The 18,134-nt window shown below is 51.4% G+C and overlaps 1 protein-coding gene across 11 annotated transcripts in view; it reads right to left on the bottom strand.

The window, feature by feature from the left end:
- Positions 1 to 18,134, bottom strand: part of LDLRAD4 (low density lipoprotein receptor class A domain containing 4) — a 363,714-nt gene that overhangs the window by 211,761 nt on the left and 133,819 nt on the right. For all 11 annotated transcript variants that reach the window (XM_079108897.1, XM_079108898.1, XM_079108900.1 and 8 more), the window contains one exon: positions 16,348 to 16,805. In XM_079108897.1, coding sequence (XP_078965023.1) covers positions 16,348 to 16,387 — 40 coding nt within the window. In that variant the 5' untranslated portion in view covers positions 16,388 to 16,805. The remainder of the gene's footprint in view (positions 1 to 16,347; positions 16,806 to 18,134) is intronic.

Genomic DNA, 18,134 nt, shown 5'->3' with positions numbered 1-18,134 from the left:
CAAAAATAAACAAATAAATATACAAAGAGACTTTAGACGAAGTGTTTAGTACAGCACCTGACTCATGGTACATAAATCAGTGGGAGCTAATAATATGGCACTTGTTCATCACTATTACCACCTGTTCATCAAAAACAAATTCAACGCCCTGGTTAAGACATTCATGACCTTTCACAGAGGTTCCCACTTACCAGGGACAGGGGGTACATCCCTGTGAAAGAGCAGTAGGGGAGGTCCCTGGGTCACATCTTCTTTTCTATCAGCAATGTTCATTAGTCTACCATCTTACTGAGGTTTTCTTTTGTTACTTCACAGCTCACGTGAGAGGTGTGATTTCGGTTCTTTGCATAGGATTTGGAAGTGTCTCAGACAATGGACATTAACATAGGTCCTGAATATGTAAAATTACTTTAAAAAACTCGACACAAGTTTGAAATCCCAACAGAGGCATACTTGTTTGGGGAACAAACTTGCTTAGCAGCAGTTCACACGAAAACAGGGCTTTTCCCCTTCTATACACAGAGTGCACCTGAGCTCCACCCAGCCACGTTTGACGTGCAGAGCACAGTGCCAGGCACACAGGAAGCACCCAGAACTCGGCCGTGCCAACGGGGAGGGCGAGACCGAGCATGCCCATGTGACCTCGGCCGGCGGTGGAAGCACAGGCCACAGTGTCACCAGGCTACAGGTCTGGGGTCACTGCACAGCACCCTGTCCACAGCATCCTGTGTAACCTGGACACCATTCAGGAAGCAGCAGGAACACGGGGCATGCAGAATGACCGACCAGGAGCGCAGCCCATGGGGCAGCACACACCCTGCCCTGTGGGCTCAGGCTCAGGGTGTTGAAGGACATACCAAAGATGCCCTAGGACCTGTCTCTCCAGGGCACCTCTTGACCCGATAGGACACTAGAAATAGCCATGTTTGAATTAATTGGCCCCTTTTAAAAATACACCAAGGAAGCGAGGTGAAAGCCATTTCCCAGGACACGGCAGCCGTGGGGGTGGGGACCAGGAATCAGGAAGCTTCGTCTCCACCGCCTCAGATCCCGACATCACCTTCGCCTGGGCAGGGCGTATCTAGATGCCCTCACTCAGCTTCACCAGAACACCCTCCTCCCGCCTCTGGCCACACACAATGGTCCTCGGCTATGTGGACAGGAAAAGACCTGTTTAAGGTGACAGACTCCCCATGTCCCCATTAAAGATAAAAAGAATCAGGCCCAAGCTGAAGTCTTTCCTTTACATCCAAGGTCCTGCCCAGATACCTGGTCCCGTGAAGGTTCTGCACGGCACTAACAAAGCTGCTGCTGAAAGACAAGTAAGGAAGGTCACAGCCCAAGGACACAAAGGCATCACATCACACGCTTCTCCCTCCAAAGGCAGTCTCGGCGATCACCTGGATCCTGGATTTCACAGAGAAACTGAGGCCCAGAGAGGCAAAGGAACAGCCCCAAGGTCACCCACCACAAAAGGAAAGATGCCAACACGCACCGTCTCCATTCCCCAGGCCAATGTCAGAGCTGTGAATCCAGCTCAGGTGCACTGGTTAAATAATGACACCACAAGGCAGAAAGGAGTCGTGGCCCCAGTGCAGCAGACCAGACTGGACACAGGCCACTGGTTCTTTCTTACCACAAAGGAACAGTTATCACAAGTCCATTATTTTTATAAAACACTTTCATTTTTACTTTAAAAAAGAAAATGTGGAAGATACAGATAAGCAAATACAAGAAAGCAAAATCCACCTCTAATGCCATTTTATCCATCTATACAGTCTGTTCTTTGAATATGAATCATCTTCATATTATTCCATGACCTACTTTTTTTTTAGCTTAAAAATACACTATAAGAATTTCTCAAGGGCAGGAAATGGCCTTTCCAAACATTTTAATTTCATCATAAGGATGTGCCATTCTCCTTTAGCCACGTGCTTCCTGGGGACTAGCTACCTCTCTCCACGTTTATGGTACCAGGCAATGAGTGAGCAATCCCTTCTAACCTCCTGTCATCTGTAAGTCAGATAAGCATGCATTTCCTCGCTTCTTCCAAATTCTTGATAAAAGCCTGACGCACTGTGATTAGAGGTTTGCCTCCTCGTTCACATTTATCCATTTGCCAACAATCTTTGGATTGGCTGAGTCAGAATCCAAGGTATGAGAGTCCCCAGATCATCACAAATATTTGGCATTTTGTTTGCTCCATTTATGTCTACTGATTGCTATCTAAAAACTGTCTGCAAAGTATTATGAACCCAGAGATAAATGGGGGGCGGGACTTCTATGACTTTTTGTCACAGAATTATATTCTGATTTAGTATCCCAAATTTCCAAAGATTTTCACCTAAAAATCTAGACTTTTACGTTTTTCATAGTTAATCAAAAACAATTCCCGCAGTGCCAAAACTGTGTTCTCGCCACATATCTAGATTATACAAATTATTCCTATTACGACAGACAAAAATCCTGTCATTCAGGACTTAGCTGCTGGGCAACCGCTAATGCTGAGCATGTTTCTGCAAACGGGATGTTTGCAGGGAAGCAGGAACTGGAGGACCTTGGGTGATGCAGAAGGGGCCAGAGGCTGTAGCTGACTTCAGTGCAGGAAGTTCAGGAAGGTAAAAGCCACCAGGACCTCAGGGCCTGGAGCCTGAAGAGAAGGTTGGAAAAGGGAAGAGGCAGGTTTGGGAGTTCATATAATTTTAAAAGGCAGTAATCAATGCTGAAAGGCTGAGGTGCCTGGGAAGTCCTCATCTAGAGTGGGAGGAGACACAGCACGTCGGGGTGACCAACGGACTTGTTCCCATCCTCAGTGACTAAGAATGAGAAGTGCTCAGCCACCTGCAGCTGTCCCTCTCACACTTGACCAACCCCATGGGGGCCATGGGCTGGCCAAGTGCCAGGAGACACAGAAGTCAAGGTGACCTCGAATAGAGGAGTCCTTCAGGTGGGCTCAGAGTTCGGAAAATGGACAATGTTTTGAAAAGCAACCATTCAAAAAGAGACATAATGTAACTTTGCTAATACAGAGCCGACAGTAGGAGCTAAAATTAATAGATATTTACCAAGATTCTCCCTCCCTTTGCAAAGGGCAAAGGCAGACAGACTGCCACCTGCCAGCCCACTACTGAGTGTGTGACCACCTGGGCTGATGTACCAGCACTCCCCAAATCCCAGCTGTGTCCCCCCACCCTGAGCCCTCTGCCCGCGGTGCCTGCCCTGGAGCAGGACTGCGCCGTGCTCCCTCCCACCTGGCACTTAGAGCCCTGGCCTGGACATCCCGTCAGTAATAGGCCACTCCAGCCCGCCCTCCTCTCTGTCCCCAGCTGTTTCCTGTAAGGCTCAACTGCTGCGTGGAGTGACATGATCTGTAGGTTCACGTCTTTACTACCTCCCTGGCCCACAGGTAAGTTCCACAGACACAGACGTGGCCTGTCCCTTGTTCATCTCTGTGTCCCCAACACTACCACAGCACCTGGTATACAGCAAGTGATCAACTGATACGTGTCAAAGAAATGAATCTAGGAGTAGACCTGGGGACCCGCAAATAAGCCACGTCTGTTCCTCCACCGCCCTCACATTAGAAATAAGACTTCGTCCTGCTCCGCGTGCTTCCCGAGAGGGAGCCAGTGCGGGGACGCGGGTGGCCACACACTGCTCCCACCCCTGTCGCGCTCCAGAACACACGTAAACAGCGCTGGATCTGGGGCGACACCAGTGCCTGTCCAGCCACAGGCTGCATCACAGTCCTCTCACGGTCCTGGGCGACTCCTCCCGTTACCTTCCCAGTGCCATGTCGCTAACCTGTGAATGGGGCCACGTAACCAGGCTCAGGCGATGCCAGCAGGTCTGGGCCCCACCCCAGTACCCTGGCCCCCGGACTCTGACCCAAGCCAACTTCCGACTAGAAATAGAAACCCCTCAGGCCTCCAGGGTCTTAAAGGGACAGGGGAGGACAGAAAACAACTCCGTGTCACTTTTCATACCCAGAAATGGAATCATATCTCCCCGGCCTCCCTCTTTCTTTCCCCCACACTGAAACAATAATCATGCAAACATATATGACAAGGACATGGCCCCGAAGCAGCCTTCCAGCCACTGTAATTACATCTTGCCTTGTTAAGTGAAATGTTTTGAGAGTCACTTCCCTGCACTTAGCTCAGTGCCTTGCATAAAATATCCACAAAAGTCAGGTGGGCGCGGTGGTGCATGCCTGTCATCCCAGCAGCTTGGGAGCCTGAGGCAGGAGGATCACAAGTTCAAGGCCAGTCTCAGCAACTTATCAAGACTCTGTCTCAACATAAAGAACAAAAAGGGCTGGGGATGTGGCTCCGTGGTTAAGCGCCCCTGGGTTCAATCCAGGAACAAGGAAAGAAAAAAAAAGAAAAGTCAGCAAGAGGGCCAGTGTAGATGGGCTGGCCAGACCCAAGAATATTCTTTCTTCACCTCAAGCCAGATCACAAGTGAAGAAGAGCAGAAAGGATACAAATCTAAACTGTTTGCCAACAGGAATGCTTCAATTGTATTTCCACTTTGTTACACAGTCTAGCAAAAAAGCAACTATATCCAGATGACCTGTACATACTAAAGATTCTGGCTGTGGGGTAAGATCAATCTTGATGGAATACATCTGGAACCGTGCATGGCCTGGGACAACTAAGGTCCACTTAGGAGGCACCAACGTGAACAAGGGGCTTATTTGCTGTTGTAGAACACTGACAAATGAGCCAGGAGCACAGGCTCATGAATTCCACTTACACTGTCCTCACTGGAAACCTTTAGGAAAGCCCTTTTGGAAGCATCCTCAGATCCCATGGGCAAAGGTGAAGCCACCTGTGTTTCTGCCGGCATGGACTGAGGTCGTCGGGGACAGCAAATGTGCACTTGGGGCCCAGCTTTGCCACTGAGGTGGGTCAATGGCTACCACCAGCTTGGGGCCATAGAGGCTTGCAGTGAGCAGCAGAGGCAGGTCTGCTTGCTTCCTTGGGCCCAGCACAGGCCCAGGGGCTTCCTCTGCATAAATTTGTGTATTTTTCCACAACAACCTTCCAAACTCTATTATCAATTTTACCCCATTATGGATAAAAGTGAGGCATGGGGAGGTAATGTTCACTCAATGCCACACGCTAATGGCAGAGCCAGGGTTTGAACTCGGGCAGGCCACACACATTTAAGCACATCAATGTCTCTCTCTCTGGAGCAAAATGTATAGAGCACCTTAAGCTGATCTGGACATCAAGGCCAATTTCTTGGAGTGAGGCCACGTAGCAGAGGTAGCCCTGGGTAGGCACAGCTGTGTGATGACACCTGTCAGTGGCTTCACATGGTGGTGAATCAGCAGGACCAGACTGACAGGTAGACAAGCAGCCTTTGAGGAAAGGCAGGCCAGCACATGCCACGCTTCACACCTGACGCCACCACATTCCTGAATTCCCACTAGTGACAATCACCACAATGTCTTCTCTTCCAACATGACCGCCCAGAGAGCGGCCCTCTTGACCTCCAGCCACAGCAGGGAGGGCGGAGGGTGGGTGGGCACAGCACAGCCGACCCAGCTCCACCCTCTCCGACGTGGCTCCATGGCACGGGAACTGTGTTGGCAGCACCAGCTTCCACAATGGCCATTCACTGTCTCCAGCACACACAGCCACCATGGACACACCCCCTACTGCTCCAAACCAGCAGAAGTAGGAGCGCCCACAGCTCCAGTCCGTGAAGTCAGATTGCTGCTAAGGTAAGAGTGATCCTGCAGGAGGTCGCCAGCAGGGCACACCCCAGTGGGCTGCAGAGGCGGCTCTCCCTGCTGGCTTGAGTGCCTGAGCCATGCCCAATCCCGGGTCCCGCTCCAGCCCTGCCTGCCTGCTAGGGATGCTCTCCAGACTTCAGCCCAAGAGCACATGCGCATGCTGTCCTTCAACACAGACATTCCGCAGAGCAGTGCATATACCTCTTGGCCAGGCTGTGCACCGTCTCTGGATAAATGTACCCTCCCTTGTCTTCCATTATCATCCAATAAAAAATATCCAGCTGCTTCCACACAAAGAGGCTAGAAATGGGATAAAGCCACGCCACGGCCCAGGTTACAGGAACAATTTAGCTGTGACACTCCGGCAGGCCTCTGTGCACCTGCAGCACATGGCACAACGCCAGGCTCCGCCTCTTATGAACTGGCAGGCTCTGGGCCTGGGCTGAAGGCGGGAGGGATGAGATGGAGCCATGATAAGGTGCAGCAGAACCACGGGCAAGGGAATCTGGACAAGCTTTAACACCTCCAAGAGGTGAAATGTGTGGGTCTCCCAGGGCGAGTGAGTACGTGAGTGTCTGCGAGTGACTCGAGAGAATGGGAAACTCAGAAGAACACGGGACACAGCTTTGGATCACACTGGCGAAGAGACACTGAAGGGCAGTGCTCTCGGGAGCCCACCCACCTGGACCTACATGCAGTGGGACCCGGGACTGTGGGGTTCACATGTCCCCAGCCTGCTCCGTGAGGACGGGTGTGGATCCCATGGTAGGACACGTGAGTAGGAAGTAGGGAATTCCGGAAGGGAGGACTCTGGGGCTCACAGGGAAACTCGTGACTGAATTCCTTCTGCAGAGGAGAGACGACGCAGACTTCTAGCTGGGGAGGAAGGAGCAGGGTCAAGTTGTCCCATCTGAGGATTTTCTATAAAGAATTTAAGTTTTGCTCTCCTCTTGAATTTGTAAATTGACTTATTTGAAATGTCAAGTGTGCATTTTGAAAGTTCGCCTACCCTGCAGAGAGCCAGCCTGGGTCTTGTGCTAGTGTCAATGCAGGATTCAGACACCGCTGGGGGCTGGCCTTCCCCTCTTCATGAACAGCTCAGCCATGGCATGCTCCTGAAGGCGAGCCGACCCCAGGGGTGGGAGGCTCAGGGTGGACAGGACAGGAGGCACCCAGAGGTCTCGGTATGCACCGAGTGGCCAGAAGGAAGTGAGGCAGGGTGCTGCTCCCCAGAAGTCTGCCACAAAGTTCCTGGCACACACTACGGACTAAACCCCAATCCAGGCAGCCCTGGAGCCAGGCAGACCGAGTGGCCGTGATTCAACACACAACCAAGGGAGCTGGGTGGAAGAGTCCAAGGTCAGAGAGCACTTTAGGGGTCCTCGGACACGGCTTCAGGGACCAGCAGCCAGAGGTGGTGGGCAGAGGCGGGTCTAGCTAGAACCATGTTTAAGGACAAGGAAAGAACTCACGTGGTGTTACACAAGAGGTGTACCAGGTACAGGGAACAGGGTCCCCTAAGCCAGTGACAGGGAAGTCCTGTACCAACTGGAGTTTTGGTTTTTTAATGACAGCTGTCCTTTGTGATGTTTCTGGAATGGCAGCTCTTGCCCCAGTTGGCTGGACTCTTGGGAGGTCACAGCAGAGAGTATCACAGCTACATGGGCACCTTCTCTCTGCCAGTCTCCTCTCTTCTCAACAGACCACACAGGACAACCAGGAAGGCAGTGACAAGTCACAATAAGACTACAACGACCAAAGGAGACCCCAGAACAGGGAAGTCTCTGCCCCACTCCTGTATGTCCCACGAGGGGCCTTCTGGGGCTTCCTGGGTTCAACTGACATCTCCAACTTCCCCAACTCCACTGCTACCTGCTCCTGAAGGAGAACCAGATTCTGGGACATGCTGGCTAAGAAGTCACCCAGGATGCCAACCTGTACTGAGTACCAACATACCACCATGACCCCAGACTTACCTTCACAAATACCAGAGCAGAGGAAAGTGCATTCACCATCTCTCCATGAGCCTATGTGAGGCCAGAAGCAACACTGTCCAGTGTTCTGCAAGGAAGTGAGCCCCCAGGAAGAGTGATCTAGGGTGGGTGGGAGAGCCGTGGGGCTTTGGCCTTGCTGAGTGGGACACACGTCCAGATGGTGGCCCACGCACACCGGCTGCTCCTTACGACACACAACAAAGCGACACAGAGCAGTGCCAGTCAGCGTGGAAGCTGTTGGTGGAGGGGCACACCACCTTCCAACACGCCCTGAGCCAGGGAGCCCCCGGTTCTGCTCTTCCCCAACACACCTGAGACTTCCCTCTTCCTACCATCTTGCTGCCCCTCCTCTCCAAGAAGATCCACGGCGAATCTAAGACTTCTGATGAGGTCGACGGCTTGCTTCACTTCTCTTTGTTGCAAAACTGTTTTTATTGTGGCAAAATAAGCAGGACATAAATTGCCCCACGTTAACCAGCTCTGGCATCCAGTTCTGTGGCCTTGAGCACACACACGCTGGTGCGGGCTCCTCACCGCCACGGTTCCTTGTGGCTTTCACTCCTGAGCATTCTAAAACCGGCACGAGGAAAAGGACTGAGGTTACGCCAGAGGACAGACATGCAGAAGTCTGCTTTCCAGCTTGCAATACAGTGTACGACACTACCAAACACCTTGAGATCAAATTCAGTGTGGAGCTTCCACGTCCTGGCTCTGGGTGTCTGGCCCTCCTGTGCTGACCTGGATTCTGAAGGAAATGGCCCATCTCTGCTCTGACTCCACATCTTGGTGGGAGACACCATCACAGTCCTGCATCTGGATCTGACCCTGCTGCCACCAGTGAGTCACCTGGGCCCAAAGCAGGGCCTCTCTGGGCTTGTGTTATTCCTGACCCAGGAGCCTGGAACCATGTCCTCACCTCTGGGGCCGTCTCCAGGATGGCTCCCGGCAGAGGAGACAACTCATCTTCCTTCCTTAAGCCAGCTCTGTGACATAGTGTACGCCAAGATCAATGGCAGCATAATTCCAAAAGGGCAAGGGAAACACCCTGAGTTCTCTGAAGTTTTACCACAAAAGAAAAATTAGTTTTGGTGATAAAGTCAGTATAGCTCCCGTCCTGCTCCTGATAGGAGGAAGCCCTGAGCAAGGCACCTTACGGCCATGCACCATCTGGGCCTGTGGGTGATGTGGCTTTACAGTGAGTCCCCAGCACATGATCCTGTTCCTCCAGAGCTGGGCAGAACAGATAACAGGAAACAGATGGCAAGATTCTGAAGCACTGACCTTGGTGTGATATTCTTAGGAAGCCAGGCAAACCACCAGCAGCTGAGGCTGGTCTTCCCCCAGGGCTGCCAGACGCTGGCAGCCTGGGGAGGAAGAGCCCCTGTGTGATGGTCAGCAGCCCCTCCTCCCAGAGGGCCAGGGGCCCACAGCTTACTCTGCCTTCTTTAAGGCATTTTCTGCAATGCAGCCGGCAGCTGAAACTTTCATCAACATATTTTCTTCTGTTCAATCTCAAAATTGTACCAACGGAGAACGAAATACCCAATTAGGGCACCACAGCATTGCCATTATGATGTAGTCTTTTATTATCATCATCCCTGACAAATCTTGAACCAAGCAGTGTCTTCCTTACACCTCTCGGAAATATTCTGCAAACACCCAAGTTGGCTGGGAGGGGGACGTGTCCACGTCAGTCTGTTCTCTATAGCTGGTCACGAAGCCTCACAGGACCATAAGCCCCACCCACAGGCTCATCTTGTTTCTGTCGGCATCCCATTTCTGGGGTTTTGCCTTTAAACACAGTGTCCTGAAATAAGCAGAGACCTGGTGCCAACCTGAGCCACCGAGACCTGTGATAACCACACAGAGATTCTCGGAAAACAGCCATCACCCTGGGCCAGCTCCGCACAGATGGAAGGAATGTCTCAAACACAGAGACAGCCCTTTCAGAGGGGAGACAGTGAGCAAGAGAGGAAGCCGCGTGCTGGAGGTGCCCACAGGCAGAGGGCCAGCAGCACGCGAGGCCATCCGAGCCACGCTGACAGGTGCAGGTCACACTGAGACAGGGTCACCTTCCATCCACAGAGGCAGATATGAAACTTCTACTGTGTAAGTGAGCCCCTGACTTTTCCAAGGCCGTTATGTGTCACCCACGTCTCGAAGATGTGAGGGAAGAAGGGCAAGAACATGTATTGAGTATCAGCTGTAGGCCTGGCTCTGCGTCCTGTTACTTTACCCATTGCTCTGCTCATTCCTTACACTAACCCTCTGCTCATTTCTATTTTAGTGTCATAAATGCATGCTTCAGCGAGGTCAGCTAACTGTGGACATCAGAGCAAGGGACCAGTGGGTTGGGTGGCTTCCCCTGAAGCCACGTCCCCCTGGTCTCTGGGCTCCTCCTGCCACAATGAGCACGAGAGGATTCAACACGCAGGGTTCTGGCAGCATCCACACACCAGTGCACCAGGGTCGAGGAGCCCAGAAAGAAGACACAAGGGGCCACATGTTACAAGTGGTTGCCCACTTTCTGCACGAGCCTGATTTCTTCAGAGACAAATGGCTCTGCTTCAGGGGTAACAGTGATGTCCAAATTTCACAAGTAAGATGGACAAAACCAACATTTTCCCAAGAACCTTATGAGACCCACAGGTTGTTTTGGACCTGGATGTTCAGTGACAGGAAATTCACCTTACACCAGGGCGACATCTACCCCTGATCTAGCACCCGCACCATCCTTGACTGCCGTGCACACCTAAATGTCCAGCAGTATACAACCCTCTCACTTGAAGTCTCCACAGAAAGAGCTGGGGATGGAAGGATCTGGAAAAACAAACTCGGCTGTCAGACCAAATACCAAATAAATGTTTCTTACTTTACAATTTTTGTTTAATTTATTATGGTGTCTTACCTATTTAACAGCTATAAAAAACAAAGCATTTATAACAATATTTATGTGGGTCATACTTAAGTAACCCTAAAATAAATAAAGTGTCAGGAACACTGAGGTTATTTCTAGTCGTCAGGGTGCGTACACTTATAGTGCCTCTGAAAAGGAAGATGACACTCGGCACAGCAGGAAACCCCTGGGAACAGCGCCGGACAGGTTAGAAGGGAGAAAAGAGACAGGAGTTTGCAGCTCATTTGGAATAATAACATAAATTATGTATTATTTACACACAGAAACATCATCATTGATTAAAACCAGGTTCATAATGGAGAGTCAGGTGTGGGCTACACAGTGCGATCTGTAAACCAATAACCTCGGCAGGTTCTGAGGAACATCTTCACTAACTCCGTCAAGCAAGCTTTCAAGGTGTCACAAGAAGTCATGATCGATTTCTGCATCTACTAAATCACCAGTGGGAAGATGTTCTCCCGTGCACAGCAGGAAAGAGCTCAAGACCCTGGTGAGTCCCAAGGATGCAGAGGCAGAGGGTGAGACGACGAGGCTCTCGGGGGTCGACAACATAAGCAAAAGTGAGAGACCTGGACTTGCAGAGACTATTCTGGGATGGACCAGAGGTCTGCTTCACCCAGAACCCTGGTCACAGTAGGACAACGAAGGATCTCCAGGCTGAGGAGTCTGGACTGTTCTTGGGAAGAAGAATCCACAGGGGGTTTGGGAACAGGAGAAAGTTTGAATAAAAGCCACACTTTAAAGGCTATTGGTGGAACCAGAGGGGAGTGGACACAGGAAGGAAGAGCACCTCCCCGCCAGCCTCCCACCCGGAGCTCTGTAAACACCCGCCCTGTCAGAGCCCCAGCCGGCAGGACAGGAGCCTGCCCTTCAGAGCTGAATCTCCACACTCTTCACAACACCTCTACGGTCTTACATGGCTGGGGAAACGCTGTCCGCCCATCTGAGGCCTTCCCGTTATGTATCCCCACACAAGACATTTGGAAAGTTCTATAGTAAAGAAACGGGTTTAATTTGGTCATGAATCCACCCTTGCCTCTTTTATTGCAACACAGCTTTCCATATCTCCTATTCTCTAGGCAGCTGTGGAAAGTGTGGGCTGTGTCATCTCTGAGTCAGCCCAAAGGCATGACCTTGAAGTCCTCAGTGGGGAGGCAGGGAGGACCGGAAGCCTTGAGCGGTCCACTTCTGGGCAATGGAGAGCTGGCCACACACCCAGCAGACCACATCCACCCACTCCTGGTCCCCAGGGACCCAGGACCCACATACTCAATGCTGTGATTCTTCCTTTGTGGTCCTTAGTGGCTAAGAAAATCTCAACACCAGAATTCATAAAACAGCTCTCTTTCGGGTACCTGAAGACTAAGAAATCAACTTTCTCCTCCTTTATTCATCTATTAATAGAACTGATTACCCTTTGCATGGGGAAGACTCAGATCAATTCCACAGGAATCTGATCCATTTGCCTAGTTGTGCAAGGTGAAGTGTGAGGGGTTTTTGTTTTGTTTCATTTTGTGTTCCCCCTAACACTGAAATGATTGAAAGAGCCCAAGAAAATTATGCCAGACCTTTGTGGCACCCAAGGGCAGGGAGGAGGCAGAATCTCAAACCAGCAACCTCACCAGCGTGTGTCCAGTGACAACCCTGGCAGGAGGCTCTCCCGGTCACTGAGAAGCACAAGAAGTCTGGGCAAACCTCGGTGGCTATTAAGACACCTGACTGCACAGGCCTGAGGGGCACTAGGGGCTTGTTTCTTAAGAGCAGACCTCAGTGAAGTACAGCCAGGCAGAAAGACAGCCTGGAAAGATAAGAACTGAACTCGGACACTTGAGTTTTCAGTCGCTCCAATGTAATGTGTGTTAGCAAGGTCTGTGGGCACGCCATCCGTAGGCAGCCTTTCCAGGAGTGCACTGCGCTAAGCTGCACTAATGAGCACTGTAAGCCAGGTGGGGTGGCCCCTCTCTGCCACCTGGTACAAAGCATTAATTCCGAGTTCACCAGTGGTGAAAGGGGTGCTGGCAATGGACAGAAATGGATTTCAATGCAGCCTACAAGTTAGGATCAACTGATCCCACTGAAGTCCAAACATGGCATTAATAAAGCTCCGCTCTGTAGACCCGACCATTCTGACTCTGGGAATTTATCCCAAGGAAATCATCTAACACACAGAAGAGGGTTTCGATGAATACAGGAAGGCTTTCATCAAATCATTGTTTATGAGTTAAAACTGTCAAAAACTGTACCATCCACCAACAGGAATATAATTTCAAAATGCACCTACATGATACGATGCAAAAGTTTAAAGTCGCAGCCTCCTGAGCCTCCACCTCCAAAGAGAATCGGAACATGAACCGTACGTAATGGGACAAATTCCTATTAAGTGGAGGTATGGTTAATTACCTAGTGACTTTTAGCATGTCCCCAAACAAGATTTAGAGCCAACGAAAAATGCCTCAACCCCAGTCAGAACATTTAGGGCGACATCCTTCCCATTACCCCAGAAAAATCAGTAAAATCAGTCTCTTCACTCCCCAAGACGTTTGGAACATTTAGTTGTCCTGGGATAAGACCTCAGTCAACAAACATCAGAAGAGAAAGCCCGTCAGCCTCTGAGACCGCGCTTCAGTCTGCTGCTTAGCAGGGAGAGAGGACCAGCCCAGTCATCTTGCATCGCAGGTAACGTGTGCGAACTACGGAGCAAACGGAGAAGAGAACAGAAAAACTAAAGCAGTGGCCACGTCTACGGGGACCCACCTCCAAAGGCCTTTATTTTACCACTGGTGGTTTATCCTAAGAAGGCAGGGGAAGCTCAAAGCCTCGTCCTGCAGGTAGTCACGGGCTGGGCTGTGAAGACTGTCAAGCACCCAGGCAGAGAAGCCGATCTGCTCATCCTGCTGAAGGAATGTACTCTGTTCCTTTCTTCCATTTTTAAGATTTGACCCTCCCAACCCACCTTGGCTTCTCCCTTAAACGCTGTTCTCAGAGCGACACTGGCTCCCAGGGCTGCCCAGATTTCAATGTCCACAAGCACCTGGGATCTTGTTAGGATGAAGGCCCTGACTGAGCAGGTCTAGGTGATGCGGAGACTCTACCTCCGAGGGTAAAGCCCAGGCGGCAGCACGGCTCCCCAGTGAGCCCAGCACACAGATGAGTCGCACACAGCGCTGCTGGCGACATTCCAGCTGTGGCCACCCCAGTGTGCTCCGTGGCCCAGCAGCACCAGACCCGGCATGGTGAGGAATGATGGGAACCAAGCAAGAGGCTGCTCTTCGAGCTGCGAGCCCTGAAATCCTCGCTGCAAGCGGCAGGTTCCGCAGGGAAGAGGCCCCGGATTGAGCAAGTGAACTCCTGATTTTCCCAGTCCCGAGGTTCGACTCTGCGACTATTGCAATGACATTGACGGAGAGGCATTAAAACAGGCTGGAAATCATAATCTACAGTGCGCACATCCTTCACGTGTATTTTCATATGTATATCGCATACGTGTACATACATGCATATATATGGAGATATATTTTCACATGCTCTAATTGTTCACTTGTTACTTTCCTCAGAAAAATAAAACTCCAAAAACATGTATTTCAAAAGTTTTCATAAATGGTATACTTGTTGCTCAATTTAAGTATCCCGTCTCTGATAAGGTGGGACTTAATGGGTTAATAAGAAAGCCCAGCTGGGCAGGGCTGCAAGAGGGTAGCCCTGAGCAAGACTGTGGGGTTCCAGGGCCCGGCGGTGGTGACAGTTATAATAACCGTGACACTTACTTGGGCCTTCGTATGTGAGAAGCATTGTCCTACCTACCAAGAACTCTCCAGGAAGAACCTGAGGTTCTGATTATTCACATGGTGCTTCATATTAGCCTGGGCTTCCTTTCTTGTGGGGCAGAATAAGAGTGGGTGAGGACCACATGTGGCCAAGTGTGAGCCACAGTGACCCAGTACCAGGCTCCAGAGGATGAGGAGCTCATGGCAGGAGCCTTAGCAGAGAAGAGATGACAGACAGGAGCCATTCAACCCCTTGGGGACAGCAAGGACACCTTGGGAGGCTCCTTCCTGGTCCTGGGTTGCTCTCACTGCTGAACCCTGGGCTGCTCCTCCTCAGGTTCCCCTTGCCCTATCCCTTCTTCCTTTCTCGTTCCCTCTTTTCCTCAGAACTACCTTTAAGAGCCTCTATGCAGGTACCTTCTAGATGCCTCTCCTCCTGGTCACCTCCTGGGTGTGGAGGAAAGGCTGAGCAGCAGCACACCTGGCCATTTCAGAAATGCTGCAGGGCATGGTGCTCCACCTGGAGGGAGGGGACTGTCCCTGAGGGAGCAACTCAGGAGGCCAGGCAGCTCAAGGGTACATGCTAAGTGAGGTCCAGCCTGGGAAGTCTGCAGACGGATCAGAGAGCTCGAGTTTGCTGTGTCTGTTTCTTCCAAGTCTGTCTAAAGTGGCTGTTGAGCCTGCTTTCACTGGGCCATGCACCCGCGGACATCTTCCCCACCACCTCCGTGAGGTCCCCAGGCCACAGAGGATGCTGCGAGGTCTCTGGAGTCGGCCCACATGGCCAGAGTGAGGGTGAGGAGCAGCAGGGTCAGACTGGGCCACCTGACTCTGTGCTGCAAGACTCCGTATCAGGGACTGGAAACCTCATCAGGATGCTCAGCCCTCCCCGGAGCAGCCATCAGAGGGCTGCATCTTCACTGCAAATGATCCAAAGGAAATGGAAGGGACTTGAGGGGCCTGTCTAGGAGCAGAGAGCCAGGCAGAGGAAAAAGCAATTCCAATCCAAACCCACGTGGCCCCCAAGCCTGAGCCTCAGTCCCTCTCTCCAGACGCCCCAACCACCTGGCCTGCTCTTTGCAAAATGTGAAAAGTTAACATTTTTTTAAGGACTCATATGACTGGAGAACGTAGTCACTTTTCATGACTTTTTTCCTACCATCTTTCTTCTACATAAAAATATAAGCCAGAAAAAAAAAAAAAATCCTCCCTGGATTCCTTGAGGTTCCTTAACTTCTCAGTCCCCAGTCTGCAAATTCAGAGTCAGAGTCCCAAAGGATTAAGTGGCTTCCTGGGATGTTAAGTGAATCAGACAAAGAGCCAGGATCCAAATTCAAAGGCCTCTGTGCCTCAGGCCATGGCTCTGGGCACCCGCCAGACCCAGTGGTTCCCTGCAAAACATGCAAACTGGCAGCCAGGGGGCAAACCAACATTCACTTGTGATGTCCAGCTCCGTCTGAGCTCCTTTGTAAGAGAGCGATGCAGACTGCAGCTGAGCTCTGCCAAGTCGGGCCCGCGCTCCGCCACCCCCGCGCTCCGCCACCATCGGCACAGAAATAACCCCGGGAAGTAAACCCAAGATGGAGGGGGGGCGGTTACTCAGCAGCAATTAACTTTTTCCCTTTGGAGAGTTTTCCTAGTTCCGTTTTGGGGGGAAAAAAAATCCCCCATACATCCTCTGCCAGTGACACACTTTCTTGGAGAGGGGCCTGGGGGAAGCCCACCAGCCCGGCAGAGTGCATTCCACAAAACCAGACTCATCACATGTCAAGTGCTGGTTCCGATGCCTATTGAGCCAGAGACAGAGAACAAAGTATTGTGTTGTCACCTCAGTCACCATAGCAGCCCTCGTGCCGCTGTGGCGGACTATTAGCGACCCACCAAACCTCGCCAGGAAGCCTCTGGCCCAGCGGGACGGGTTCTCACCTGTGAAAGCATTTGTGGCCTGGAAACCAGCTTCCTGCATACTGCTCCCCAGTCAAGCCTGTGCTCCGACGCTTAAGCTGTCCCGTCGCAAGGAAGCCGCCCAGGCGAGGCCTCAGGTCACTTCCATCTTAGCCTGTCTGAGTCCATTGCTCTGCCGGTCCAGCGCTCGGGAGCATCTGATGCCCACCAGCCCTGCTCCCACACCCGAGAGCGGGCGGTGGCAGGACGGCACGCAGTCCGGCAGCGTGCAGAGCGCACAGTCCCGTCAGCCGTCCAGCCAGAGCGTCGAAGCCATGGTGACCCAGGCGTGGAGGAGCTGTCCCGCTGAGACCTGCTGTCCCACTCAGGGCACAGGCCTGCTCAGCCTCTCCGTGGCCAGCATTGTCCACGGGCTCAGCTCTCCAGGGGAGCCCGGCCTGTCCTGATCTGCTGCTCTCCGGGCTTCACCTCTGTCCTTGCTGAAAGTAAAAAGAAAAAGGTCACTTTCTAAGGCATCTGGAAAGCCAGTAAGATTCACAGACCCACAGAAGCCAGAGAGAGGTCACTGGAGCCAGGCCGTGACCCCTTGTGGGCTCTCGAGGAGCCCGCCCGGGGAGCGGGGCCGCTGTGGTTTGGATCTGGATGTCCCCCAAAGGCTCCTGTGTGGAGGGTCGGTCCCCAGTGCAGCAGTGCTCAGAGGTGGAGCTCCTGGCGGTGATGGGTCAAGAGGCCTCTGCCCCCATCAGTGCATCCTGGGTTCACAATGGAGCAGACTCTTGGGAGGTGGTGGAGCCCACAGCAGGTGGGCCTGCTGAGAGGACGTGGGTCACTGGCGGGTGTTTCTTGTCCCTGGCCCCTTCCTTTCTCTCTTTGCTTCCTGGCTACCACAAGGTAATCATCTCCCCTGCCACACAGTTCTGCCACCATGATATTCTGCCTCACCTCAGGCCCAAAGCAATAGGGCCAGTCAACCTGGGACTAAAACTTTCAAAACTGTGAGCCAAGATAACGCTTTCCTCCTTTAAGATGTTTGTTCCTCAGGTATTTTGTCATAGTGACAGAAAGCTGACTAACACAGGTGGGGTTCCCCATTACCCCAGACTACTACTGAATCCACCCCTCCACAGCTATGGAGAGCACAATGTTCCAATATACTTCCCAAGTTACTCAGAGTTCATGTGCACCTATAAGAAGTTGTTCATTTTCCAAGCTGGTTTCTGAGGTCTCTGGAATGGGATCTTTGGCGCATTCACACTGCCTATGGGGACTGCAAATTGGTGCAACCACTTTGGAAAGTAGATGGAGAGTCCTCAGAGAACTTGGAACGGAACCACTATTTGACACAGCTATCCCACTCCTTGGCATATACCCAAAGGACTAAAAATCAGTGTACTGTAGTGACACAGCCACATTAATGTTTCTCAATTCAAAATAGCTAAGCTATGGAACCAACCTAGGTGCCCTTTGACACATGAACGGATAAAGAAAATGTGGTATATATACACAATGGAATACTACTCAAACATAAAGAAGAATAAAATTATGGCATTTGCCTGTAAGTGGATGATTCTGGAAACTATCATGCTAAGTAAAATAAGCCAATTCCAAAAAAACAAAGGCCAAATGTTCTCTCTGATATGTAGACACTAACACACAATTGGGGGCAGAGAGAATAAAAGTTCAGTGGATTAGACAAAGGGGAATAAAGGGAAGGGAGGATAGGAGTAGGAAAGACAGTAGAATGGATCAGACATAACTTTCCTTTGTTCGTATATGAATACACCAGCAGTAGAACTCCACATCGTGAA

The sequence above is a fragment of the Sciurus vulgaris genome (genome assembly GCF_902686455.1).
Source record: "Sciurus vulgaris genome assembly, chromosome: 13".
In the NCBI taxonomy this organism is placed as follows: Eukaryota; Metazoa; Chordata; class Mammalia; order Rodentia; family Sciuridae; genus Sciurus; species Sciurus vulgaris.
The sequence above is the reverse complement of the archived record's forward strand: the minus strand, read 5'-3'. Positions and strand labels throughout refer to the sequence as shown.